The sequence below is a fragment of the Artibeus jamaicensis genome, unplaced genomic scaffold (assembly GCF_021234435.1).
Source record: "Artibeus jamaicensis isolate MK-2021 breed Jamaican fruit bat unplaced genomic scaffold, CSHL_Jam_final contig_956, whole genome shotgun sequence".
NCBI lineage: Eukaryota > Metazoa > Chordata > Mammalia > Chiroptera > Phyllostomidae > Artibeus > Artibeus jamaicensis.
The window spans coordinates 2,289,732-2,317,333 of record NW_026522021.1 but is presented as its reverse complement, the minus strand read 5'-3'; the positions used below and the strand labels follow the sequence as shown (position 1 = coordinate 2,317,333).

The window sequence follows — 27,602 nt, the reverse complement described above, 5'->3', positions numbered from 1 at the left end:
CTAGGGTGGCTCTAATAAAGTGAAATGGAATCATACCTTTGCAAGGCTTGTTGATACTCTACACGGAAACTCCTGCACATAAATTAACAATCTTCATACTGATGAAGTAGATGTTGCTGGCTCTATCCTTACCCTCTTCCCCTCAGCACGCTTCTCCTTGTGGGAACTAAACCTTTCAAGATGTACTGGACCACTGCCAGGCTGCTGTCCCTGCCACCACCCACATCCCAATTCCTGCTGATTGGTTTTATGGTCTGTGCATTAGAAAGAGATCAGAGAAGCGGGACAGTGGGCTGAGAAGTAGGGCTTGCAGGCTTGACCATCGCACCAGCTTCTCCATCCACAAAGCCCAAAGACCCGCAGAAGCACTCAGGTGGGGCAGATGAAGGAGAGGAGGAAGTCCACCTCACTGCGGACAATCAGCCGCCCTGGGTGGATGCTGTCCGGCAGCGCCAGGCTGGAGGTCATTTCCCAGGCATCCACAAAGGCCACACGGAGGTCAGCAAAGGCAGCTCGGAGGAGCCGGTTCATCTGAAGGGTGAACCAGTCACTGCCATACACGGACTTGTAGCCGGTGTTGGCCAGTTTGATGACCACAAGAGTGTGGGGCTCCCGGGCCAGCAGTGCAGCCACAGCTGCCCGAATGCCTGCCAGTCGTCGCACAAAGAAGGATGGAGGGAAGGTGGTGAAGTGGGCGCCCAGCCCCAGCACCACCACGGTGTGGGGGCCCCCGGCCAGGCCCCCCAGCTCCCGGACCACAGAGTGCAGGGAGGCCACTGGAGTGCGGAGGGAGCGCAGGGGCCAGCGGTGAGCCCGCCAGTGCAGCACTATGTTCCGAGTGGTCTCGACAGCCATCAGGGGTCCTGTCTGATAGGTGGCGTGTAGATCCACAGGCTTCAGGGCTGGGGGAGGCGGAGACAGGAGACTTAGGGGTTAATTCAGGACTGTACTTCCTGATTTAAAAATACAGAAGATCTAACATTATTTTCTTCTATCATTCTGCGGCCCGATCACCTGATTTTACTCTCCTAATCTATATAATATTGTCAGTGACCCCCTAGTTACCAAGTCTGAATACCTGTTCTCCGTCCTCCACCTCCCTGACTCCTTGCAGCACTTTGTCTCATTGATTTTTCTTCCTTAGCAGCGTGTTGTCACTCTCTACAGTCCCTTTCAGACCTGGCACTCCAACTCAGATTCATTCACTGGCTCCCTTCAGCCACCCCTGGATGAAGACTTGCTCCAGGCTAGAGATTCAGGGTTGTCCGGTTTTTGTCCTTTCACAATGGTGCCCAGCCTAGGGGGCCAGCAACTCCTGAAATATAGTCTGCTTGGTCCTGACAGGGAGCTAGACACACCTGCAGGAAAAGGCCCTCATTTCTTTGCACAAAGTCCCTGTGTGCTTTCTCCACAGTGTGCTCCATGGCTGTGTGGGCACAGAGGCCACCTTTCTCTATTCCACAGAAAGGTGCCAGATCAGCTAGCAGAGTGTCTGGTTTTCACAACCTCTGTCATGAGCTTCCATCCATCTTTAAAAACATCTCTTGCCTAGAAGACTCACCCACTCCACCTGGCCATGAGCAAAATTGTCCCAAAGGGACCAGAGCTCCCTTTTTTCCCAAAAGGAGGGGCTGCACCCAAACTAACCCTCCTTGGAGTCTGGGAGCTTCAACCCCTCAAGCAGAAACGTAGGTAACTGTCTCACAGACTTCAGAGTCTCCAGGTGGGGGCAGCGTGTGTTTTCCATCTTCTATAAACAAATGGCAGCCCACATGTATTTTGTGCTAAGAATCCCAACAAGGCTGCTCTTCTGTTTGTAGGTAAGAAGGGAGACCTATGATGGGGGCGGGGTGTCTCCTTCATGAGAGCATAGACCCACCCTGTTGGCCCCGCACACCTCTCTCTACAGAACGATGGGGGAACATGTGGGGGATGGGGCTAGGAGCTGATGCTCTTTTTTTCCCTGGCTGTCCTGTTGCTCCTTTCTCCAATAAGGCATATTTCTTAATCCACGTTATATTATGAAACTTGTGCCTGCAAGGCAAAGGCCCTGTATGACACTCTCACCTCCTTGAATTTCTACCTTCAGAGGAATAAATACCAAAACTTTGTCTGAAGCTCAGGCATCTCAATTCACTTCCAATCCCATGTGTTCGAATGCCTCATCCACATGTTCCCCAGAAACTTGCCCCCACCACCTCTTTAACCCAATATGAAAAAGGTGTAAAGTAAATACACCATCTTCTCTCACTCCTGCCCCTTGCTCCAACATCCAGTAAGCACTCCAGTGACTTTTATTTTGAGTTCATTTTATGGTTATCCATAGTAATCTGATCATCTCCCTTTATTCCAGAACCAGGCAGTCAAGAAGACTGTCAATTCCTTTAGCATGATATTTCCTTTACCGCTAGCACTCTATTTCTGTACCAGTTTAGCCTCTCATCACCTCACATGGTGACCATACAGTCTTGTAACTAGTCTTTGGTCTTTCTTTTTCAATCCAATCTATCCAACAAACTGAAAACTCTGCTTAAAAACATTTAGTGTCTCCCAAATGTCATAAAACAAAACCCTTGGTTTCTCTACAATTACTTTCTTAAATTACAACTCTGTTCCTCCAGTACCCTCCTAGCAAATAATTAGTTGCAACCAAGGTTATCTACTCATGTTTCATCAAACCTGTCTGCTCTCCTGGTACAGCCTCAGATTGTCCATTTAATCATTAAGGTGATGCACAGTCTGGGTACTGTTTCCCATCCCTTCCAGTGCCCCAAACCCAGGTGTCCTGTCCTTACACAACACTCCATATCAAGGTAGATGTTTTCTGCCTTCTCAAAGTCCTGGTTCTACTCTTTTTCTCTTAGGAGTCCTCCCCTCTCCTCTCATGGCCACTCACAGGGCACGGTGTCACGCAGATACTCCCACCACTGCCGAAGTGTGGAGTCCCCCATCATGTGGATGACATGACCAGCCAGGCAGTCCAGGATGCTGTCAACCGTGGAGAAGGTACGGCTGGAGCAGAACAGTGAGTGCCATACTCCTTGGTAGTAGAAGCCAGAGGGCTTTGGGCCTGGAATCCCAGGACGGCAGAGCTGTTTAGGGGGCAGCACTGCAAGCAATTGTTTGCAAGCAAAATAGTCAGTGAATATGGAAGAAACGAAAGCTACAGGCATGGAATAAGTGCTGCCTTTTCTTTAGGCCCCAGTGTCACTTACCCAGACTCCTCTTGCTCTCCTCTGCCACCCAGATTGCAGAAATACCCTGAGTGAGGACCTTATCTGTCACGTTCCTGAAGAGAAATTGGCAAGAAGGGACCCCTTAATGGACATGTGTGATAGGAAGAGATTCTAGGCTAAGGCGACATGAAGGTTGTTGGAGGAAAAGAAGTTCTCAAAGTCAAGGGCATCTGTCAGGGCTCCTGGGAGACAGCTTGGGGAAGAGAGAGTGCTTGGAAACTGAAGTTCAGGGATCCAGGTCCTTTGAATTCCCTAGCCTCAGGGATTTCATCAGTGTGGAAAGCAGATGTGTTTTAAAATGTACCCAGGATTTTGGTTTTACTTAGATATGGTGAAATCAATAGATCAAAGATGATTGCCACTAAAAAGATAGTGTGTTATTCTATATTTAAAGGCAGTCAATAAAGTCCTAGAGGTAGGGAGGGCGACATGGTGCACCATGCAAGGCCACATGGGGGAAGCACCAGGATTGGCCAAGAGGCATAAGAAGAAGAGGAAAATGTGAACAAAATACTTTATTGCAGTTTCTGCAGAAAGGAATGGGTGAGGAAGGGTAAGCAGCTGACTGGGTTTAGGATCGAAGAGTTTGAATAATTTCAGTGGGCTCTGGGCTAGAGAAGTAGTTGCCTGGTACTTGGCCCTGGGGTGATTTCAGCAGGGAGATGGTGTTTGGCTGGAAGAACCTGATAAAAGGAGGAAGAAGTAGTAGTGTAGACTGGGGAGTGGGTAGGTTGCATATCAAAGGTGTGCTGAAGGCAAGATGTGTGCTGTCTCTAGGGGTTGGCTAACACTGGGAGGGGCAGGCCTACAAGGCCCCAAGATGTCAAAGCATCACAAAATATAGAACATTAAAAACATGATTTGCTCCAGCTGGTGTGGCTTAGTGGGTTGGGCATCATTCCACACACTGAAAGTGTTATAGGAAAACAAAGCAACCAGACACTGAGGGATTCTGGAGTACGAGGTTTATTGTTTAACTAATGTGCACGGGCCCAGAGGAGTCATTTCCAAATTCTGAGCCCCAAACAAAGGATTCTTGGGGAATATATAGATTAGGGGGTCTTTCTGTCTATGTGACAAACGTGGGTTACAGAAACAGAATGTGATAATTGTTCTATCAGCAGGGGTGCCAGTTCCAGTCCTCACTATCCCACCACCCGCCCTCCCAGACGGCCCCATCATTCTCTCTAGGGCGCCTGGGGCCTGGGCAAATAAAGGTTAAACAGAGGTTTTTCACAGTTTCCCATATCAAAAGGTTGCCTGTTTGATTCCCAGTCAGGGCACATGCAGGTTTGGTTTCACAATGGGGCATGTACTAAAGGCAACTGATAGATGTTTCTCCCTCACATCAATGTTTCTCTTCCTCTCTTTCTACACCCTTCCTCTCTCTCTAAAATTAAAAAAAACAAAACAACAACAAAAAACATGATTCAGCCCTGGCTGGTCTAGCTCAGTGGATTGAGCACAGGCTATGAACCAAAGGGTTGTCACAGTTCAATTCCCTGTCAGGTCACACTCCTGGGTTGCGGGCCAGGTCCCCAGTGGGGAACATGTAAGGAGGAACCACACAATGATATTTCTTTCCCTCTCTTTCTCCTTCCCTTCCCCTCTCTCTAAAAATCAATAAATAAAATCTTTTAAAAAACATGATTCATACAAGAAGATGATTGGATCCTTTTGCAAGAAGCCTTAACTCTCCTGTTGGTCTCACTGAGCTCACTCCAGCTGGACTCTTACTCCCAGAAATGGCAAAATCCAAGGCCAGTTTTTTGTCATTCCTGTCCATTGGTCAGCCCAGCAGTAGCTCCCTCTTCCCTGAGGCATGCTCTCTCCTTGGTTGCCAGGACACCTCCCTCTTCTGGTAGCCCCTTTTGCTAGTCTCCTTCTCCCCAGTCTTTTTATATTGGAGCATCCAGGCACAACCTTTGCTCCTCTTTTTGGATCACATTCCTTCCCTTGGTGGTCTCACTCAGCCTCCTGACTTTAACTTCCCCAATTAGATCTCCAGCACATATTTCTCTGTCAAATTCAAGATTTGTGTATCTGACCATCTGCTCAATATCTCCATTTGATATCTGATACATGCGACCAAACTCCTGATCTACACCCCACCCTTCCACGCCCAGAGCTTTCCCCACTTCAGCTGATGGCAATTCTGCCTTTCCAGGTGAGCAGGCCCCAGACCCTGCCGCCATCTTCAAGTTCTCACTTTTTGGTACATTCCTCTTTGTGTCTCTCTGGAAATTCTATGGGTGCTGCCTTCAGAATTTATCTAGAAATGAATCACTTTAGACACCTCTACTACTGCAACCTGAGGTCAAAGCCTTCTACCTTTTGTTTTTCCAATGATCCCTTTTATCTTACAGCAAAACCCATCATCTCTACAGAGCCTTTCCTGTTTGTGCTACATTCTTCCCTTAACCTTACTGATCTTTTCACCCACTACCTCCCTACTCTTTACATCATCTAGCTATCTGGCTTTCTTACTGTTCCTCAGACACATCAAGCACACCACTGCACTACCTCTGCACAGAACCCTCTTCTGCCAGGTATAGCTTTGGCCAACTCTCTCATCCCCTTGAAGTCTTTGTTCAGATGTCACCTCATTAGAGGTCCACATTGACCCCCTATTTAACATTGCAACCTGACCTGGACATACTCCAAATCCTCACCACCTCCATATTTTAAACTTCCTATAGTTTGAACCTCCTTCTAACATCCTATATAGTTTATTTTTTGTTATGTTTATTGCTGTCATCCCTTTCTTCTGTTATATAAACTTTACCAGGGCAGGGTCCTTATCTGTTTTGTTCCCTGCTGCTTTCCCAGTGTCTATAGCAGAGCCACACTTGTAACAGGTGCTCAATCAGCATTTGCTGCAAGAAAGAATAGACTGATTGAAGAGGTTGTGTCCCAGGAGTAATAGGGGGCTTAAGAGTTGGAAAATTTTAGTTTAAGGTAAATAATTGAGCCTAGTAAGTAATGTATATGTTAAAGCTTTTGTTTCAGATCCTACAGATAAGCCCTATCCTGGCTTCTGGGAAAACAGCCGACCTCCTGAGGCACTGCTAAAGATTACCACCTGGACAAGTGGAGGCATCTGGGCCTCTGTGTTCCAGGGAGAGACAGACGACCACCTACCCCTGGGAATAGCTAACTGCCAGGGTAAGGATAGTGCGATTTTTTAAATCTAATTTTCCCTGAATTTCAAAACTCTTCACTGCACTTTGTTCTCTGTTATAAAAACGCTGGCTTGGAAAGAAAACATAAGATTGTCTGTTAGGGTATGAATCTGCCATCTTCTCAGATTGCTGGCCATCTGAATAAAGCACCCATAAAGATTCAATTGCTGTCATTGCTTATTTGATTTGGTAGTGACAGGCAGTCTGAACGCCAGTGTCTTTTCTAGTAGGAGGAGAGGAGAGTTTGCTTTCAGAAAGAAGAGGGAGCAAGAAAATGTTCCTAGAATCTAGAAAAATGCCTCAGTGTGGCCTGTCCCAAGAGTGTCAGGTCTCTAGAGCCCCAGAGAGGTTACAGAGCTTCAGGAAGCAGGTGCAGGATTATCCCAAAGACTCTAGACTGAGCTGGAGATGCCTGTCCTAGCAGAGCCCAAGACCACTCAGGTTTGGACTATGGGCACTCTGGAGTAACCACTGTGGACAGTTGGCTAAAGAAAGAAAGACCCCTCATGGTCAAGTGTCAGTTCCTTGGCAGGACCCTAGGCCAGGGGAACCCTTAACACCAGCCCTGCTACAGAGGCCCTCAGAATGGGACTAAAGTTGTTGTAAAAAAAAACACTTGACCTTGGGATTGCAAATTCATGTCCACTACACATTCGTCACTTAGGTGATTATCTGTCTTATGCCTGTCCTCCATTAGTACACTGTTAGCTTCTGCAGGATGAGACCATTCAGCCCTGCTCTCCTCTCTCCAGGACCTCTAGGACTTTGGATAATGTCTAGCATAGAGTTGGGGTGGGACTTTTGATAATGTCTAGCACAGAGCTCAAGAGAAGCAAACACCTGAGATCAGATGATAAGAGCCAACAAGCCAGGTATGTGCTATCTCTGTTATAAGCCATTTACATATATTAATTTATTTGTTCCTCACCACAGTCTATGAGGGTAGTGTTATTATTATCCCCTTTACACATGAGAGAACAGAGGTGCAGAAAGGATAAGTAATATGCTAGAGATCACATGCAAAGAAGCTGGCAAACAGTAACAACTGGAGATTTAAACCTCACAGTCACACTCCAGAGACTCGGGCTTGACCTCCAAGTGACATCATGAGATTGAATCTTAGATTTATTTCCAGTCAGCCAAGGCCAAAAAAGATAGATGGTTTTCCTTTTCTGACCAAAGGGAGCATGAAAATTGGTCTCGGTGCTAATTTTTGTATCAGGGGGTAAATGTTAGTGGGAAGTCCCAACATGAAGATGGCTGAGAGCGTCCAGAGATGGGCTCTGGCAGAGCTGGCACTCGGGTGTCTCCAGGTCATCTTGCCTTGGAGCTTCAGGCAAGTTGGATCCTGCAGTCCTCATAGCAGCCAGAGATAACTTTCATGCTCTTCAGGGTGAAGAGCTGTCTCACCTGTCAGCCTTCCCACCTGAACCTCTGCCTGTAGCCATAGTCTCTTCTCTCCCTTCTCCCTCCTAGGAGGTTCCCTCCAGCTCTCCTGTTGTCTACTGTTCTTCTTACACCAGCCATCTTCTGGGACCCTGTTTTTGCTTCCTTCTTCTGTTATATCTCTGGAGACCGGAGACCAGATGCCCAGATCACCCATTTTAAAAAGTGCTACCCTCACCCCTGGGGTCTCTCTAGCACCAGCTCTGTCAGGGACAGAAGGGCTCACTGTGAGCAAGTCTGTTTTCATAGTCTCCTCTCCCTCACTCCCACTCCCTCTCCATCCAGGAGCCTTGCTCCCTGAGACTGAGTGTCAGGAGCCAACCAACAACCAGCTCTTGACACAGTTGGGATGGATGAGATGCATCTGCACGGCAAAAGTGACTATGGCTGGAAATCTTGGCTATCTCTCCTTGTATGCTTGTTCTTGCTTGCATGTGGTGGTGGGACTTTGGCACATTAGTATTTTACTAAGCCTCTGCACAGTTCCTCTGATACTACACATAATGATTTACTGACTGCAGAACAGAGGTCCCTAACAGCCCCAGGGCCGCCTGCTTCCTTCACCTGGAAACAGCGATGGAATGAAACAGTGAGCAGACCAACTTCCACCACAATAGAGGAGGATTTTGTTAAGGGAAACCCCTGATGTGCCAGAGCATAGGAGCTCAGAACTCTTTATAGCTACTACTCCTCCTATACCCTAGATGGGGGTAATCATAGATGGAGACAGATGGGTAAAGAGGCATGGGAAGTGGATCAGATATTATAGTCTAAGCACATGGGAGTAAATACAAAGAATGTCCTCACCACGATGTAATAAGAATATCTAGACAGACAATTAGACATTTAATTCAGACAACCTAACCACAAGAAAACTTTGTCTTTTCTAATAACCATTACTTAAGTTCGCCATGCATGGTTACCCCTGAAGGATTTCTTAGAATTGGCCTACCTATGAAGCCAACAATAGGCACCTGGGAGTCTGTACACTGCTCAAAGTTATTTTTGCTTAGCTGATAAATAGCCCTCTTGGTCACACTAACCTTTGTTAAGCATGATAGAGTCTGTGGAACTTCCTGCACTTTTCCAAGTTATTTTTTTATAATAACCTTTTCTGTTATGAAAAGCACATTATGCACCTGTCTGCCTTAACACTGTATAATCATCCCTATAAAAATAAAGAATTTTTGCATTCAGAGAGCCAGTCAGAACTAACCAGTCTGACTGTCCCCCGGCACTCCACTTGGTGTCCAGCTCTGTTTCCTTCGCCGCGCTGTTCCTCCTTCAGGGACCCTGAGACCCGCTGAGGCAGGATCTCAGCAACTGAGGACAATTCTCAGCCTTTATTTTGCTTGGTTTCCAGGCTGCAGTCTCTGTTCCTGCCTCACTCAGTGGGGTCACATCCACCCTCTCTACTCTCTGACCACATAAAATGGTGATTTTTAAATTAACATCCCTCCTTGAAGGGGCCATCAAGAGGGTGGACAGCACCTGCACATTTCTCTTTTGCCAGAGGTCTGTGGTTCCCCCTAAAGTTCCAGCTAAATTGTCACCTGCCTCCACCATCACAAATCAGATAGGGGGCCCTTTCTGCATGTCCTTGAACCACTCAGTGCATACAGTTAAGCACTTATCACACTTCCTGTTTTAAAAACTCATTGCAGAGAGGACTTCCGCCAAGATGGAGGCATAGGTGGAAGCACTGCACCTTCTCGCACAACTAAGTTTAAAAACAACAAAGTTTTAGCAACAAAAATGCAGCCAAACCACAGAAAATTGAACTACACGGAAGTCTGACAACAACGAACCCTTCAGCCAAACCGGTAAGAGGGGCAGAGCCAGCAGCAGAGTGGGGTCGGGCAGGAAAGACCCACCAGACCAACCTGGGCGCACAACCCAGGTGTGCCAGCATCCATGGGCGGATCCCAGGTGTGGAGAAGTGGGTGGACCCACTGAGGGCTGATCGAGGTCACACATTCGCGCGCAGATAAACCAGTGAAGGAGCTAGCAGTGAGATGGACCATGCAGGCCCCAGTGGCAGGAAGTGGCAGAGGGAACCGCTGTTGTCCCTCTCTGACCCTGCCCTGACATACAGCGTCACAAACCAGCGACCTGGGTGGCCCTGCCCTGGTGAACAATTAAGGATCTGCTCCTCATACGTAACAGGCATGAACAGATCAAAACGTGGCTCAAGAACAACTCAGAGCCCCAGAGCTAATAAATCTAAGTGATGAAGAAATAGCCAAACTTTCAGACGCACAATTCAAAACACTGATGATCAGGATGCTTACAGAAGTGGTTGATTTTAGTCACAAATTAGATTAAAAAATGAAGGCTAAACTAATTGAAATGAAGGGAAATACACAGGAAACCAACAGTAATGGAAAGGAAACTGGGACTCAAATCAAAGGAGTGGACCAGAAGGAGGAAAAAAATGACCAAACAGAAAAGGATGAAGAAACAAGAATCCAAAAAAATGAGGAGAGACTTAGGAACCTTCAGGACATCTTTAAACGTTCCAACATCTGAATTATAGGGGTCGCAGAAGGGGAAGAGGAACAGCCACGAGTGGAAAATTTATTTGAACAAATAATAAAGGAGAACTTCCCCAATGTGGCAAAGGAAATAGATTTCCAGGAAATCCAGGAAGCTCAGAATCCCAAAGAAGTTGGACCCAAGAAGAAACACACCAAGGCACATCATCATTACATTAGCCAAGATTAAAATGAAGGAGAGAATCCTAGAAGCAGCAAGAGATAAGGGGACAGTCACCTACAAAGGACTTCCCATCAGACTGTCAGCAGATTTCTCAAAAGAGACCTTACAGGCAAGAAGGGGCTGGAAAGAAGTATTCCAAGTCATGAAATCCCAAGACCTACATCCAAGATTGATCTATCCAGCAAAGCTGTCATTTAGAATGGAAGGGCAGATAAAGTGCTTCTCAGATAAGATCAAATTCAAGAAGTTCATCATCACCAAGCTCCTTATATGAAATGTTAAAGGGACTTACTTATGAAAAAGAGATGAAAAAGATGAACAGTGAAAGGACAGCAAACTCACAGTTATTAAGAACCACACCTAAAACAAAAGCAAACTAAGAGGACAGCTAGATCAGGAGCAGAACCATAGAAATGAAGATCACATGGAGGGTTAGCAACAGGGGAGTGGGAGAAGGAGAAGGGGGGAGAAGGTACAGAAAATAAGTAGCATAGATGGTAGGTAGAAAATAGATGGGGGGAAGGGCAAGAATAGTATGGAAAATATAGAATCTAAAGAACTTGAGACACGTGGTCATAAACTAAAGGGGGGAATGGTGGGGGAGGGGGTGTGCAGGGTGTAGGGGAATGAAGGGAATAGAACAACTGTAATGGCATAATTAATAAAACATATTTTTTAAAAAGTCATGCATATCTTCACTGGAAATGTGTAGAGGTCAGGGGTGCTCACTGTTATGCATATAATATGTATTATATATCACATAATATATAGATTCACTTGAGCATGTAATAGGTGCTCAGGAGGTGTATGTATTAGGAATGAATAGATGAATGATAAGGGCAGGGGTTCAGGCAGAAGAATCACAGGGACAAGGATGTAGGAGTTGGGGCAGTTATCCCTGAAAGCTGGGTTTCTTACCACACCAGCAGGGCCTTCTCATGTGATGTGGTCACATTCCAGTACTGTCCACTTGAATGTCCCACCAGTGAGTCACAGGGCAGGGTGGGAGGTTGAGCACAGAACCACAGTTCCCCTGAATCTTCATCCCTGTAGTGACAGATAGACTCTTCCTTCCCAGTTAATAGGGGGTTAATATTGCAAGTGACAATTTCTTCATATCCTGTGGGTCCCCGAAAATAGCCCATGAAATCGACTGTGGCCCATTGGTCTCTCCAGATTCTTCTCAGAACCCCAACGGCCTCGCTGGAGTGGATAAGCCGCACTTGCACCTGGGCCTGCCCAGCCCAGAGAAGGGGGAAGGACAGCAGGTATGTGCCATTCTCCAGATCCTGGACATCCCCAGGGACCCCTGCCTTCAAGTTGGGACCCAGCAACTGTGCCCGAAACAGATCTCCACCATGGGTCTTGGGCCTTCCCCAATGGTCTCTGGCCACAAGGATGGCCTCTAGGGAGCCTCCCAGGGCATAGGTGGCCTGGGCAGGATCCCTCAGGCAGTAGGTGGAGGTCTGAGGACTGGTGGAGGCCAAAAGTTCCCCCTCATCTCCTGGGATCAGAGGCCAGTACAGAAGATGGGTCAGGTCTGAGAGCTCATGGGGGAGAGAGCCAGAGGACTTGCGGGCAGGTTGGGGCCTTGGGGACAGAGGGACATCTCTGTCAGGCCAGGACACCCTGATATACAAGATCTGTGGGGAGAAAAAGAGAAACTGATCAATGGTTTGTGCCTCTTCGTATTTGTTTCTGGAAACAAGTTCTCAGTTTGCCAATTTTAGGTCTCCTCTGCCTGGCGGGTCTCAGGAAGGAATCCTACCTGCCCTGCCTTTTGCTACTTCTGACCCAAAGCTGTTGTCTAAGCCACCACCACGCACTTTTGCAAACACCGTCTCAAGTTTAAAACCATATGTCTGTGGGTTTTGCTAAATCCCACGAAGACTAAATAGCATTTCTGTTTCTTGGTCCTTGCACATTTCTGCCCACCACCTGCTCACCTCTGACACTCACATTCCCACTGCCACCAGAAAGGGTCCAGGCTGGGACCCAGCTCCCATTTCTAGCTCTCCCCCCTCCTTACAATTTCATCTTCTCTTTTTGGACCCCAAGACTCAGAGTAAATCCACCTTCCCCTCCTATTTTTCTCTTTCCATAACCCAGGCTACTAGACATCTCCATCCTGTATTTAGAAGGAGGATTTCCTTTTCACATAGAAAGAGGAACAGTCAATGGGCTGGACATGTGGTGTCCTGGGGTTTCGTTACACTAGAGACACAAAGGAGAGCCATGTGCATTAGAATTGGGTTTTGGGGAAGAAATAGGCTGTGGCTCCAGCTCTCTCCAGCTCTCTCCAGCTCTCTCCAGCTCCCAATAAAAATCTAAGCAAGCACAACCTAAGTTGGCCTTGCCTCATAGGAAACATCCATATGGCTCAAAATCACAGTGCAAATGCTTAGCAATTTCTCCCAGGGCAGGAAGTTAATTAAATTTTATGGCCCATCAGCATTTGATGGTCTCTAGAATTTATCTATCCTGTATCTGATCTATTCTCTGACTACACCTGAGCATCAAGAATCTTGACAGCCTTGCTCTGACTTTACTCATAGTGTAGACATTAGGTTATATGTACACACTCCCATTCATTTGATTTCCCCAAGAGCCAGGGCACTGGGGATGCCCAAATGCCTCTCCTTACAGTTCTGGATAAAATCAACACAAGCAGGAAAAATATTTGGGAGGTACCTCAGGAAGGAAGAACTGGTACAGAGGGAATGGGGCAGGAGGAAATATGTACTTCATGCAGATCATTGAGACCTATCCAAAAGGCACTTAAATAGCTCCTGGAATTTGAATTTTTCTGTGTCATGTCATAGGAGTTGCTGGTGTAGTTTGTGATCGAGAAGCAGGGTGGTCATGTACCAGGGCCCCATGTACCATGGGGCCAAGAGACATGCAGTTGAGCAATGAGACATGATATGGTAGAGAGCTACAAGAGGCCACCAATGACTCTGGGAGTGGCTTGAGATTAAGCCCTTCATCCACAGGACCTATTGAGCCACCACCTCCTTAAGCCAACAGTCAATCGCTGGTCAGTAGCTGTGATCAGTCAACAGGAATGGATGTCCACCTCGCTCAGGTTAATGACAGAGAAGAGCCTGTTTAGTTTTCTATCTCTTGGTTTCCCTTCTCAATATCAAAGAGGAAATAGAGAGAAGAGGAATAAGAAAGGTATGTATGAGCAGAGCGTGCCTTACTCGCCAACTCAAATCAGCTGGAGCCTCAGCTGAATTTGGCAAGAAGGGATAGAGGGAGAAGGAAAGGATCAGAGGAGAGCTTTAAATATGGCATGAAGCTGAATTTGCAAATGAATAGAACCGAGTCTAAGAAAAAAAATTGACTGATAAAATAACTGAAATTGACTTAAAATTATGAAATTAGCCCTGGCCAGTATGGCTCAGTTGTTTGGAATATCATCCCATACACTAAAATTTTGTAGGTTCAATTCCCAGGGAGGGCACATACCTAGGTTGCCTGTTTGATCCTTGGTCAGGGAGCATAAGAGAGACAACCAGTTGATGTTTCTCTCTCACATTGATGTCTGTCTGTCTGTCTGTCTGTCTATCTCTCTCTCTCCCCTCCTCTCTCTAAATCAATAAACATATATTTGTTTTAAATTTATGGAATTAGACCTAGCTGGGTGGCTCAGTTGGTTGGAGCATCATTACTACACCAAAAGGTTGCAGGTTCAATTCCTGGTCAGGGGACATAACTATGTTGCAGGTTCGAACCCCAATCAGGATGGGAGGCAACTGATTGATATTTCTCTCTCTCTCTCAAATAAAATATAAAGAAAACAACAAAAAAAGCAAATAAACAAATAATATCCTTGGGTGAGGACTGAAAAAAAGTTATGGAATTAGACTGAGATGTGATTAAAGAAGCCCAGGGAAAGGAGAGCATTCAACAGATAGTTGATGGCAACAACTGGAACATTAAATTTTTTTAAATTATATTTTATTGATTATGCCATTACAGTTGTCCTGATTCTTCCACCTTTGCCCCACCTCCACCCCGCACCCCCCACTCCCTCAGACAATCTCCCTACCATTGTTCATGTCCATGGATCACATGCATAAGTTGTTTGGCTACTCCATTTCCTATACTATACTTTACATTTCCATGGCTATTCTGGAACCTACCTATTTGTACTTCTTAATCTCCTCACCTCTTCACCCATTCTCCCCCCTCCCACTTCCCATCTGGCAACCTTTTGGTAACTAACTCCTTTTTGGCTTCCTGGACTTGCATGTCTATTGCCTTCATCAAATTAGGAAAGTTTTATTTCACTATTATTTTAGATAGATTTCCAATTTCTTGCTTTTTCTTTTCTCCTTCTGGAACTCCTATGAGGCAAATGTTGGACCTCTTGAAGTTGTCTCAGAAGTTGCTTATCTACCCTCATTATTTTGGATTCTTTTTTACTCTTGCAGTTCTGATTGTTTTTGCTTTCTTATGTTCCAAATCATTAATTTGATTCTCAGCTTCATCCACTCTACTGTTGTTTCCCTGTAAATTGTTCTTTAATTGGTGAACCCTTCATTTTTTACTGTTTTTTTTTATGCTGATGAGGTCCTCATTAAGGCCCTTGAACTTCTTATAACTATTGTTTTGAACTCTGCATCTGATATATTGCTTATCTCCATTGCATTTAGCTATTTTTCTGGAGTTTTGATCTGTTCTTTTACTTGGGCCATGTTTCTTTGTATCCTTGTTTTGGCAGCCTCCTTGTGTTTGTTTCTACATATTAGGTAGAGCTGCCTTGACTCCATGTCTTTGTAGTGTGGTCTAATGTAATGTGTGTCCCGTAGGGTTCAGTGGCACAGCCTCCACTATCACCCAAGCTGGGTATTCGAGGTGTGCCCTTCTTGGGGGCTGAGTACACCTTCCTCTTATAGTTGGACTTTGATTGCTGTTGGCAGATCAATGGGAGGGATTTACTCGGACCAGTCAGCTGTAAGGATTGGCTGTGACCATTGACCACCAACCTCTGCCCTCCATGGAGAATGAGTTATGAAGGGGCAGAGTGGTGGTATTCTGATGTGGTCTGTATCTGTCCACTGGGTTTTCTGGCCCTAGGGTTTCCCAAGTGGTACAGGCCAAAGTCAGCCCCCACCCGTGTTTTGCCTGAGGTCACCCTTCCTGACCTAGAAAGATCCATGAGAGGGCTACTATTTGTGGTGTGCTTAGAGATTTTCAGATAAAGCCAAGCTGTGAAACTAATCTGGCTGTTGCTAGCGCCTGGCCTGGAGCTCACTGAGTCCAGCTGTTGCTTCTTTGGTAGGATTTGGGAAGTTGGGAAACATGAGCCAAGGCCAACCATTCATATGGAAAGGCAGCTTCGGTGGACCTGAAAGTTGGATGGAGTGGAGTCTCTGAGGATCTCCAAGGCTGGTCAAACAGTGTTAGCCAGGTTGATGAAGTCTCAAATTGGCACCAGCCTGCTGGCTCCATGGCTATTTGAGGGGAGGGCACAGAAATTGGACAATGGCCTCTGCTTGCCTAGATGCCAAGCACTTCTGCCTCTCCCAGTATGCCACTGGTGCCCCTCAAGCTGCCATCCCTGTGCTAGAGCTCAGAGGGAGTGAATCTGAGTAGGTTGAGTCTGTGTGTGGATTCTTTAAGAGTAACTGCTTGGAATTCCCACAGTTTCTTCCACCAACTCAATCCCCACTGGTTTTTACAGCCAGAAGTTGTAGGGACTTATCTTCCTGGCACTGGAACCCTGGGCTGGAAGGCCTGCTGTGTGGCTGGGCTTGCTCATTTCTGAGATATCCCTCCCTAATTTTTATACACCACATGTGGGTGAGAGACCAATCCATTCTACATCTATGCCCCTCCTACCAGTCTCAATAGATGTGGTTTTTTTAAATTCTGTGGTTGTCAGACTTCCATTCATCTTGATTTCTGATGATTCTGAGTGATGGTTGTTCTATATTTTGGTTGTAATTTTGATATGTTGTGCAAAGAGGCAGGCCATATCTGCCTATGCCACCATCTTGACTGGAAGCTACAAGTAGAGTTTTTAAATACAAATTCAACTTCCACAACAGATATAAAGCTATTTGGTTTGAATATTTCTTTTTGAGTCATCTTTTGTTTTTGTCTTTCAAGGAATTGTCAATTACATGAAAGTTGTAGAATTATTAGATTAAATTTGCTTGTGGTATTTCATTATTATTTCAATATCTGTAGAATATGTATTGATGACACCTTTTTGCATTCCTGATACTAATCATTTCTTTTTACTCTTTTTTACTGATTAATTTGACTAGAAGTTAATCAATTTTATTGGTCATCTCATAGAACCAACTTTCAAGTAATTCATTTTTTTTATATTTTTCTGTTTTCTATCTTTTTTCTGCTGTGATATTTTATTTATGTTCTTTCTTCTGCTTACATGGAGTTTCTTCTTTTTCTAGCTTCTTGAGGTGGAAACTGAGTTCATTGATTTGAGATCTTTTCTGACAAAGATATTTAATGCTATAAATTTCCCTCTGAGAATCTTACAAAATTTTGTAGGTCTGTTATTATTTTCTTCCCATTCAAAATACTTTCTAATTTCCTTTCATATTTTTTCTTTGACCCACTGGGTTATTAAGAAGTGTATTACTTAGTTTCCAAATATTTGGGAATTTTTAAGAAATCTTTCTATTATTGATTTCTAATGTATTTCAGTAGTGATCATGTAATAGGGTGCAGCCAAGAGGGGGGAGAGGGCCAAACAGGGATTTGGAATGGGGCCCAGAACTCAGGGCATCCAGGAAATATTAGAAAGACATATAAGATTACCTCACCCCATCCCCCCTCGGGTGTGAGTTGGGGGAAGGGACAGATGGAGCAGGGCCATTGAGAGCTGTTTTGTACAGCCACAACTTTGCGCTAACCTCTGGCATGGTTGTTTAACATATCTATAACCCTTAACTGGTTGCATAGATATGTTGAGTAGCTGTGGCCATACTTTGAGCCAGGGAGAAGGGAGTGACTTCTACCCAAGATGTAACTGAGGGCCAGGTCCCCTGAGTGAGAGCTTGGAGATGAATGGCTCCACAACATGGGGCCACACCTGCCCAGACTCACTATGGCAGCCCAGTAAAGCTAGAAGGATACAGGAGTACTGGCAAGTGTAGCTGATTGTGGGAGGAGTCGGAAATGGGGCTGCAGAGGAGGATTGGCACAGGGATTTAAACCAAGGTGCACAGCCATTAAAGAGAGAGCCACGTGCTTCTGGCAGAGTGGGGACCCCTGCAGCCATGTGAAAGAGAGAGAGCCACATGCTTTTGGCCAGAGTGGGGATCCCCCACAGCTGGAGTAGAGAGAAATCGCTATGTGGTTTTAGCAGAGAACCACCACTCGGCTTTGGCAGAGTGGTGACCACCCCCTCCCTCCCTGCAGCTTTGGAGGAGAGGAGAGATCCACGCAGTTTGGCCAGAGCGCAGACCACCACAGGTCTGGTAGAGAGAAGAACCATGCAGTTTTGGCCAGAGTAGGGACCCCTGCAGCTTTGGTAGAAGAGGACCATGTGGCTTTGGGGTGCTCCCTATGGTAGTGTGGCCTAGGAAGTAGGAGAGACTTTGCCTGGAAAAAGGGTGAAAGAACTCTTGCCAGTAGGCCATGAGAAGGTGCCATATGGCTTTGGATTAATTAGGGATCCTGCCTGGATGGCGAGTAGCTAATGGTGCCAGCGGCCTAAAACACAGATGTTTGCTTCTTTTCCAGAGTTACAGTACCCTGAATTAGGGCAGAGGGATAAGGAAGCACTGTGGGCATCTATGGGTATCCAAAAAGGACTTTGATATTTTAATGAAGACATTAGGTCACTACTTTAAGCCTGTATAGCATTAAATAAACATTTCCTTTCCTTTTCACAGATCTCTGGCATTGAGAGATGTCTTTCCTATCTGGCGATGGACAATCGAGCCCCATAGGGGGTCCTTTCAGTAATAGTATATCATGACCCCCCTTGGCCCTGTATGTGTGGCCCTATTTGTTCTATAACAATCAGAGAACACAACTTTGTATCTTTGAAACATTTGTGGAGGGGGGAGAGAGAGAGAGAGATTAATTTGTCAAGGAGCAAAATATTAGTGACCATAACCAGGCTAGGCCTGGATTCCAACAGGTATAAGACAGTAGACAAAGAAACTAAATTTCATCTTAGTATGGTACTTCCTGGTTGATGGGAAGAAAGTGAAGATGTTCTGAGATACAATAGGGTAGGGTGTCTCAAGGGCTTATTGCTCTATAGTTATATCAGGAAATGTCACCTCTTGGAGTAATCTTTTCCTATACCAGGATAATGTCCCTAAGGTATAAACTCTATTCTGACATAGCACTTCTCTACTTAATTCCTGTTTCCTGTTCTCTGATATGAACCTGAATTGAACTAGAAAACAAGAAAGGATGTTTTTGTCCTTCGTCCCAAGTGGTTTGTCCTTTGTAAATATACACATAGATTTATATATTTAAGTTTTCTTTTTCTTGTTTTCCCTTTTTATTTCTGGTTAAGCTTTAAAAATTTTTTTTTATCTCAGCAGAACCGAAAGGAAAAGGAAACTTCTACATATGCACCAGGTAGGGAGGAGGAGCAGGGTATCCTTAGAGATAAGGTATGAGGTAGTAGTGGCTTTCTCAGTTTTAAGAACTAAGAAGGATCCAGGAGAACTGGAAAGAAATCTAACAACTTAGGGAAAGAGAAAGCATAGACATCTTACATTCTCTTTTTCCCTCCAACAAACTCTATTGGGCTAGTGGTTTGGACACCCTTTCTGCTACCATTATGTGATACAACATGCTTATGCTCTTTCTATAATTTAGTTCCTCCATTACATTTCTCTTCTTGGATTAGAAACAAGAAAATAGAATGACAAAACAGAGAGCTTCCCTCAACCTTCTTTGTCTAGATTAAAATAACTGGTTCATGCTCTATGGTTGGAGAGAGATAAGTGGAAAGAGGTATACTTACCCAAATTGCAATGACTGACCCCACAACCACAATCTTGTGCCACTTCGACTGTGTGATGAATAGGTCTGCAGAAGCCTGGAGTTGTTTTTTAGTCATCTGAAATGTGACCAAGGCCCTAGGTAAATAAAAGTGTAAAATCAAAAGGAGTGACATCATAAACAGGGTGAAATAAGAGTTGTCCAGCCAGCCCTGGCTTGGGGGGCTCAGTGGATTGAGTACCAGACTGAGAAGTAAAGGGTCATGGGTTTGATTCCCAGTCAGGGCACATGCCTGGGTTGCAGGCTAGGTCCCCAGTATGGGGTGCACGAGAGGCAACCACACACTGATGTTTCTCTCCCTCTCTCTTTCCTTTCCTTCCCCTCTATCTAAAAATAAAGAAATAAAATTCTTAAAAAAAAGGAAAGAGTTGTTCAGCCTTTCAAGATGGAGGCATAGGTAAGCATGCCATGCCTCCTCGCACAATTATAGCAAAAATTACAAATAGGACTTCCGCCAAGATGTAGGCATAGGTGGAGACGCCCTGCTTTCTCACACAACCAAGTTTAGAGACAACTAAATATTAGCAACAGAAAACATAGCCAGAAAACAGAAAATTGAACTTTTTGGAAGTCTAATAACAACAAATTCTTCAGCCTGACCGGTAAGAGGGACGAAATCAGCAGCTGGTGGAGTGGGGTTGCACAGGAAAACTCGGTCAGATGGACTCAGGCGCGCGGAACCCAGGTGCAGGGTTGGACCTGGTGGGCAACTCAGTAAGCGACTGTGGGGAAACAGCGAGGGAGCAGGGCTGCGGGTTGACTGTGGTCGCACATTCATGCGTGGATAGACAAGCGAGGGAGTGGGCGATTGGACCGGGACCCAGCAGGTCCATGCAGCAAGCGGCAGCGGAGGGCACCGCTATTTCCCCGCTCTGACCCCGCCTACACATACAGCATCACAAACCAGTGACCTGGGAGTCCAAGGCTCCACTCCTTGTACTTAACAGGCCGAACAGACCAAAAATGGCTCAAGAAGATCTCAAAGCCCCAGAGCCTATAAATCTAAGTGATGAAGAAATAGCAAAACTCTCAGACGCACAGTTTAAAACACTGGTGATCAGGATCCTCACAGAACTGGTTGATTATAGCCACAAATTAGAGAAACATATGAAGGAGAAACTAATTGAAATGAATGGAATTGCACAGGAAACCAATCGCAGTGAAAAGGAAACTGGGACTCACATCAATGGAGTGGACCAGAAGAAAGCAAATAATGGCCAAACAGAAAAGAGTGAAGAAGCAAGAATTCAAAAAAAAATGAGGAGAGTCTTAGGAACCTCCAGGACATCTTTAAATGCTCCAACATCTGAATTATAGGGGGTACCAGAAGGGGGAAAGGAACAGCCACCAGTGGAAAACGTATTTGAACAAATAATAAAGGAGAATTTCCCCAATCTGGCAAAGGAAATAGACTTCCAGGAAATCCAGGAAGCTCAGAGAGTCCCAAAGAAGTTGAACCCAAGAAGAAACACACCAAGGCACATCATCATTACATTAGCCAAGATTAAAATGAAGGAGAGAATCCTAGAAGCAGCAAGAGATAAGGGGACAGTCACCTACAAAGGAGTCCCCATCAGACTGTCAGCTGATTTCTCAAAAGAGACCTTACAGGCAAGAAGGGGCTGGAAAGAGGTATTCCAAGTCATGAAATCCAAAGACCTACAACCAAGATTGCTCTATCCAGCAAAACTTTCATTTAGAATGGAAGGGCAGATAAAGTGCTTCTCAGATAAGATCAAATTCAAGGAGTTCATCATCACCAAGCCCTTATTATATGAAATGTTAAAGGGACTTATCTAAGAAAAAGAAGTTAAAGAAACATGAACAGTGAAAGGACAGCAAACTTACAGTTATTAACAACCACACCTAAAACAAAAGCAAACTAAAAAAGGACAGCTAGATCAGGAGTGGAAACATAGAAATGAAGATCTCAAGGAGGGTTAGCAACAAGGGAGTGGGAGGAGGAGAAGGGGGGAGAAGGTACAGAAAATAAGTAGCATAGACAGTAGATAGAAAATAGATGGGGGGGTAATGGTGGGGATGGGGGGGTAGGGTGGAGGGGAATGAAGGGGGGGAATAGAACAACTGTAATGGCATAATCAATAAAAAATAAATTAAAAAAATTACAAATAGATTGCAAAACAAATATCACACAGAATTTTCAGAAAATCAAGCTGTGTGGAAGTCTGACAACCAAGGATTTAAAGAAGCCACATTTATCCAGATAGGTAGGAGGGGTGAAGATGCATGCAGAGGTACAGAGAGGTGTGGAGATAGAGAACAGAGAGTTACACATCCACATGTGGTGGACAAATATCTGGAGGGATACCTTGGGAGTGAGGGATACTTTGGGAGTAAGGGATCCCAGCCACAGACCAGACCATCCAGCCCAGGGTTCAAGCACCTGGAAGGTAAGTCCTCATAACTTCTAGCTATAAAAACTAGTGGGGGTTTGGCAGTGGAAGAAACTTTGGGATTCTCAAGAGACTCCTCTTAAAGGGCCCACAACAGATTTAGGACTCACATGGACCCACCTGCTCTGGGATTCAGCACCAGGGCAACAGCTGGAAGGGAACCAATAGCATATAGGGAGAAAGTGAAGTGACTGGCAACAAGGTGAGTACCAGGCGACAGCTTCTTCCTGGGCCAAACTCCAGAGGCCAGGAAGCAGAAGCATCTCTTCTCTGAGCCCTCTCCTGCACAGCAGCAGAGACATGACATAGGTTGCCTATCCTCGTGGTTACCTAAGACTCTGCCCCATACAACTTACAGGTGCACTTTTCTACAATAGTTTGTGTTACTGAGACAGGGAGTCAAAGCAGCTCTACCTAGTACTCAGAAACAAACACAGAGAGGCTGCCAAAATGAGGAGGCAAATAAATATGGCCCAAATAAAAAAACAGAACAAAACAAAAAAACCCAAGCAAACAAAATGTAGTTAAGCAACCTCTTAGAAGCAGAGTTCAAAATACTGGTAATCAGGATTCTCCAGGAACTCATCAAGTACTTCAACAGCATAAAAAAGACCCAGGCAGAAATGAGTGTTACATTAAGTGAAATAAAGAAAAACCTACTGGGAACCAGCAGTGGAGGGGACAAAGCTAAGAATGAAATCAACAATTTGGAACACAAGGAAGAAAAAAGCATTCAATCAGAACAGAAGGAAAAAAAAAGTGTAACTCTAGAAAGCAATAATGATATCTATATGCAAAATAATACCCTAGAATATGAGAATTGGTTTTGTTTCTAAATGTAAATAAATAAACAATTGAATTTAAAAATTGAAACAACTATTTTCCTGAAAGTTTGGGCCAAAAACATGGGTGTGCATTATACATGGGAACTCATTATACACAGCAAAATATAGTATACACTGTGAATTTGGCTATATATAAAAATCACATCTCAATAAAAAGGAGAAGAAACAAATATTAAAGAAAATGATGCATATATTCATATAACTCATAACTAAATTCTGGACAATGGCAACATAATGGAGGCGGTGCATGGGGTATGATTAAGGGACATGAGGGCATCTGTATTGTTTAGGAGTGAATATACAGCTATTGATAGCTTTAAGAAAACGATTAAGTAAATATAAGTATAATTAATGAATATAAAACTAAAAATAGAATGAAAAATTTTCAAATCATCAGAAAAAAATTGATTCATTCATTGGAAACCAGGGAAGAAAAAAAATTACAGTAAATGGGGAATTTGAACTAAGTTGGAAGAAACAAGTCCTACTTTATACACTGTCATTGAAAGAAATGTAAACCAGTTAAATTCACCAATGAAAAGACAGCAGAGTGCAATCAAGAACATATATTCTCAGTGGACATCTCATTTCCATAGAAAACACTGAGAAGAAGGTACTGGGCTTATCACACTCCATTTCTACCAATCTAAAAAGTATACTTTCATGGAGAAATTATCTTCCTCTTCCTTTTAAGCTAGACCCCAGAGAAAGGCAAGATTAAATGGGGCAAAGACAGGCATACTCCTAGGTACTGTTTTGGTGGCTGGTGACATGTTTAAGTAGAACAGGTCTGAAGAAGGATCAGGTGGCCCTGAAACAAAGCCCAGGAGAGTCCAGAGGACTACTTATATAGGACACATGGGCTTCGGGCACGATATCTTGTGCCCTTCTTTGTATCCCAAAACACTAAGGACAGTAATTTGCTCACATTGTGACTAATTCATACTGGTTGCTTGATAAATAGACTAAATACACTGTTTCCTAAACCTGAATCTGCCCATCTGTCCACTTCCCCTGCTCTCATTTTCTTTCTGAAACCTAAACCCTCTTACCTAATGGCAGGATACCTTTCAACTCTTCGTGTTCTTTCTCTCAATCTTCTACAAAGTCCCCAAAGTCTTTATTTTTCTCTTTATAGCATATCAGGGGGTCCTGTTGATACTTCAACTACTGCCAAAGCACAGCATCTGCAAACACATGGATGATGCAGCCACTCAGGTGCCCAGAATGAGGTCAAATATGGAGAAAGGGCAGTTGCAGTAAGAAAGAGAGAACCACACTTCTTAGCAGAATTAACTTAGAGGCAGAGAACACAAAAGCAAAGAAAAAATGTGGGACTAAGGCTGTAGGCTAGAGAAGCTTAATCACTGAAGAACAGTATGGTCCAAACCCTCAGAGAAAGAATAATTACTTCCTCTTCCCACATACCAGAAAGCCTTTTCTACTGATGTCTGTAGTCTGTAGAACAAAGCAATGTTCTGAGGAGAGAGCGATATATATCTCCTTTCTGGAGAGAAACTAGACTTGAAGTCCATACCTAAGCAGGTGGGGGAAATGTGTATATGAGACTGTATATTGCATTTTTGCTTGGAGACTGAGTTCTTTTTTCCTGAGCTTCAATTGTCATTGTCTTTTCTGTAACACTGAGCACTAAGAGGAGATGGAGCTCAAGCTGGAGGTTGGGAGGATTCCAAATGGTATGGCTGTTGAAATGAGTGAGAGGCTGGGGGAAAAGAGAAACTTTGAAACCCAGTTTATGTAGGAAAACATTATTTCTATCCCATTATTTCAAAATGCATCATATAACTTTTTGATTAGACAAGATAAAGATTGATTTACAAAAAGGAAAACTCAGAAAACAGAGAAGATAGTATACCGTTAGGGTCTGGAAAGAACAGAAATCACACGAGATTTCAATGAAGAGAATTTAACGTAAAGAAGTGTTAACTGAGTATACAAATTTGTTCACATGTAATTGAAAAAGCAGAAAAAGAACACTAAGGTGTCATGTAGGTTGCAACTTTGGGAAGCAGCTCCCACCCTTGGGGCAGAAGGAGCAAAACGAAGATGTTAGAATGATGACAACTTAGGAGAGGACTCTGTGGAGAAAAACTCATACCTCAGGGAGGGAAATTGTTCAACTGGTTCCACAGGTGTGAGGAAAAACACCAACTGAATTCAGCTTCTGCTCCTAGAAGGAACAGATGTTGCCAGTGTGAAGGTTGCTGCAGCTGATGAGAACAGGAGACAAACAGCAATAGCAAGGAATAGAATCCCTTCTATTTCCTCCAGACTTGCAGTCCTCACTCTAGAATCCTCTACTGAAAGATCCTAGTAGCAAACCAGCAGATAGAACAGAAATGTTTGTAGAGTTCCAACTCCAGATTTACAGAGTAGATCATAGAAGGGTATTTCTGGAGCTGAGAGACAATAGTTTAACTACTGGCAAAGGTAGATAAACCAGTAATTAAACTCATTGCTTAGAAGTTGCTCCATGGGAGCAATAAATTTAGCCTTAGGTTTTCTAGCAGCAAGGTCAATGCTAAGGGCATAAAATGTTTTCTTTCCCAGTACAGTAAGACACAACTTTGGAGAAGAACTTTCTGTTAATTGTAGAAACCACAGGGAAGGGAGTAGAGTTGTTTGAGGGAGAACCTGAGATAACAAGTTTCCTGAGGAGAATGGGAGTTTGGCTGAGTAGGGTCACAGTTGGAGGACTAAGGGAAGAAAGTTGGGCTCAGGGGATTGCAAGGTAAGGGTTTGGCTTGCTGTTTTCTTTCCAGGTCAGTAGGTTCCATCACGGGCTATGGTTACTTTCAGCTTACTGGTCCCTGAGTGTTCAGGCAAGGCTGGGTGCTGAATACAAAATAAGTACTCATCAACAACCGCAGCCAGGTAATTTCAGGCATCTACCTTATCCTGGTGTACATACTGAAAGGCTTGGGCCCTAACCCTGCTACTAGTCCAAGAAACAACTTTTAGCATGGTATATGAAGTCCTCAGGAATCTTCTTGTTTGATTCTGTTATTTGACCTCTTGCCTCAGCCTATTCCAAACTCAGAAATGTGCGTTTTGCATATCCCTATTTCTCAGCCTGGAATGCCCTTCTGACACTCTTGCTTAGCTAATCTACAGCCTTCTTTCTAAACCCACCTCATGTATCTCACCTTTGTGGAATTCTTTCCTAGATCCCAAAGACTGGGTTATATGCCTGTCTTGCATATTCTCATAGCTCCCTTCTATGACAGCACTTAACATACGAACCTGTAATTGCCAGGTACATAATCACATGGTCTGATTAATCCAAGTTTTTGCTTTCAAGAAATAGATGCTAATTCTGGATGATTAAAGAGTAAAAAAGGTATTAATAAAAGGATCTTGAGTATCCCACATGCTGCTGGGAAACTGGAGAAGCAGGCCTGAATGCTAGACTTCCAGGAACTGTACTTTATACCATCAGCACTGCTGCTGCCCAACTGAGCAGAACTTCTAGGAGAAATTCCTGTTTTGCTTTACACTGTACCAAGGATGCCATTTCTGTGCTAGGAGCCTGATCTTGCAACTACCACCAATGTTGAAAACTAGGTGCCTCTGGTACCATCCTCACCAGCAAAATGGATTCTGATGGATCTCATTTTTCAAGTTACTCATGTTTGAATTGAAGGATCTAACATTATGAAAGGCAAGAGAAGAGATGGTTTTAACAAGGAAGAAAAGGCTCATGATGCAGAAAAAAATCAAAAGGTAAGGATTAAACATTGTTCATAGGACTTACCCTCAAACAGGCTCTTATTCACATTGGTGACAATAGTTGTTGATTAGAGGGAAAGTGGATTTCGAAGTGAAAAGATCCGAGATTCTGTTTCTCTATTCCCTTTAGCCCGAGAGTAGAATCCATTGAGATTCTAGTTTAGTTTATTAGACTTGCCACTTTGGACAAACCTTTGACCTTGTCTTCTTTCCTTTGTAAGGCTACAATACAGATGCTAAAGAATTAGACACAAAACAATACATACAACAAACTTGCATAAAACTAAAGACATACGCACACAAATTAGTACAATAAAACTAGGGAAATGTCTAAGATTGGTGAATTGTATCAATCTTAATATCTTGCATGGGATACTGTACTGTAATATAGTTTTGCAAGATGTTACCAAAGGGAGAAACTGAGTATGAGAGATTTCTGTATTATTACCTACAACTGTATAATCTACAATTACACCAATAAAAATTTGGTAATTAAAAGAAGGCATATAAAAGATTTCATATGTCTAAAATTACACACATATGTTTTATGTATATAGACAACTGTATGCAAGGATGGCCTCCAAAAAATTACCAGTAATTAACCCTGGGGGGTAACTCTCAGGGTAACCACTCTTCTCTGGATCATTGTTAGTTCAGGGTCCCATTACTGCTGTGGTCCCCTTCACAATTCCTATGTTCCCATCCACAAAGCCCCAGAAACCACAGGAGTGCTCAGGTGGGGCAGATGAAGGAGAGGAGGAAGTCCACCTTATTGCAGACAATGAGCTGCCCTGGGTGGATCCTGTCCGGCAGTGCCAGCCTGGAGGTCACTTCCCAGGTATCCACAATGGCCACACGGAGGTTAGCAAAGGCAGCTCGGAGGAGTCGGTTCATCTGAAGGGTGAACCAGTCACTGCCATCCATACACGGACTTGTAGCCAGTGTTGGCCAGTTTGATGACCACAAGAGTGTGGGGCTCCCAGGCCAGCAGTGCAGCCATTG

The 27,602-nt window shown here is 44.3% G+C and overlaps 1 protein-coding gene across 1 annotated transcript; it reads right to left on the bottom strand.

Annotated features, from left to right (window-relative positions):
* Window positions 1-369: 369 nt before the first annotated feature.
* Window positions 370-27,600, bottom strand: LOC119041608 (NXPE family member 3-like). Its single transcript, XM_053655338.1, has 5 exons — window positions 27,527-27,600; window positions 11,501-12,280; window positions 3,216-3,289; window positions 2,897-3,109; window positions 370-902 (listed from the first exon to the last, which is right to left on the bottom strand). Exons 1-5 carry the CDS (start codon window positions 27,598-27,600, stop codon window positions 370-372), a joined length of 1,674 nt encoding a protein of 557 aa, XP_053511313.1.
* Between the last annotated feature and the right edge of the window lie 2 nt (window positions 27,601-27,602).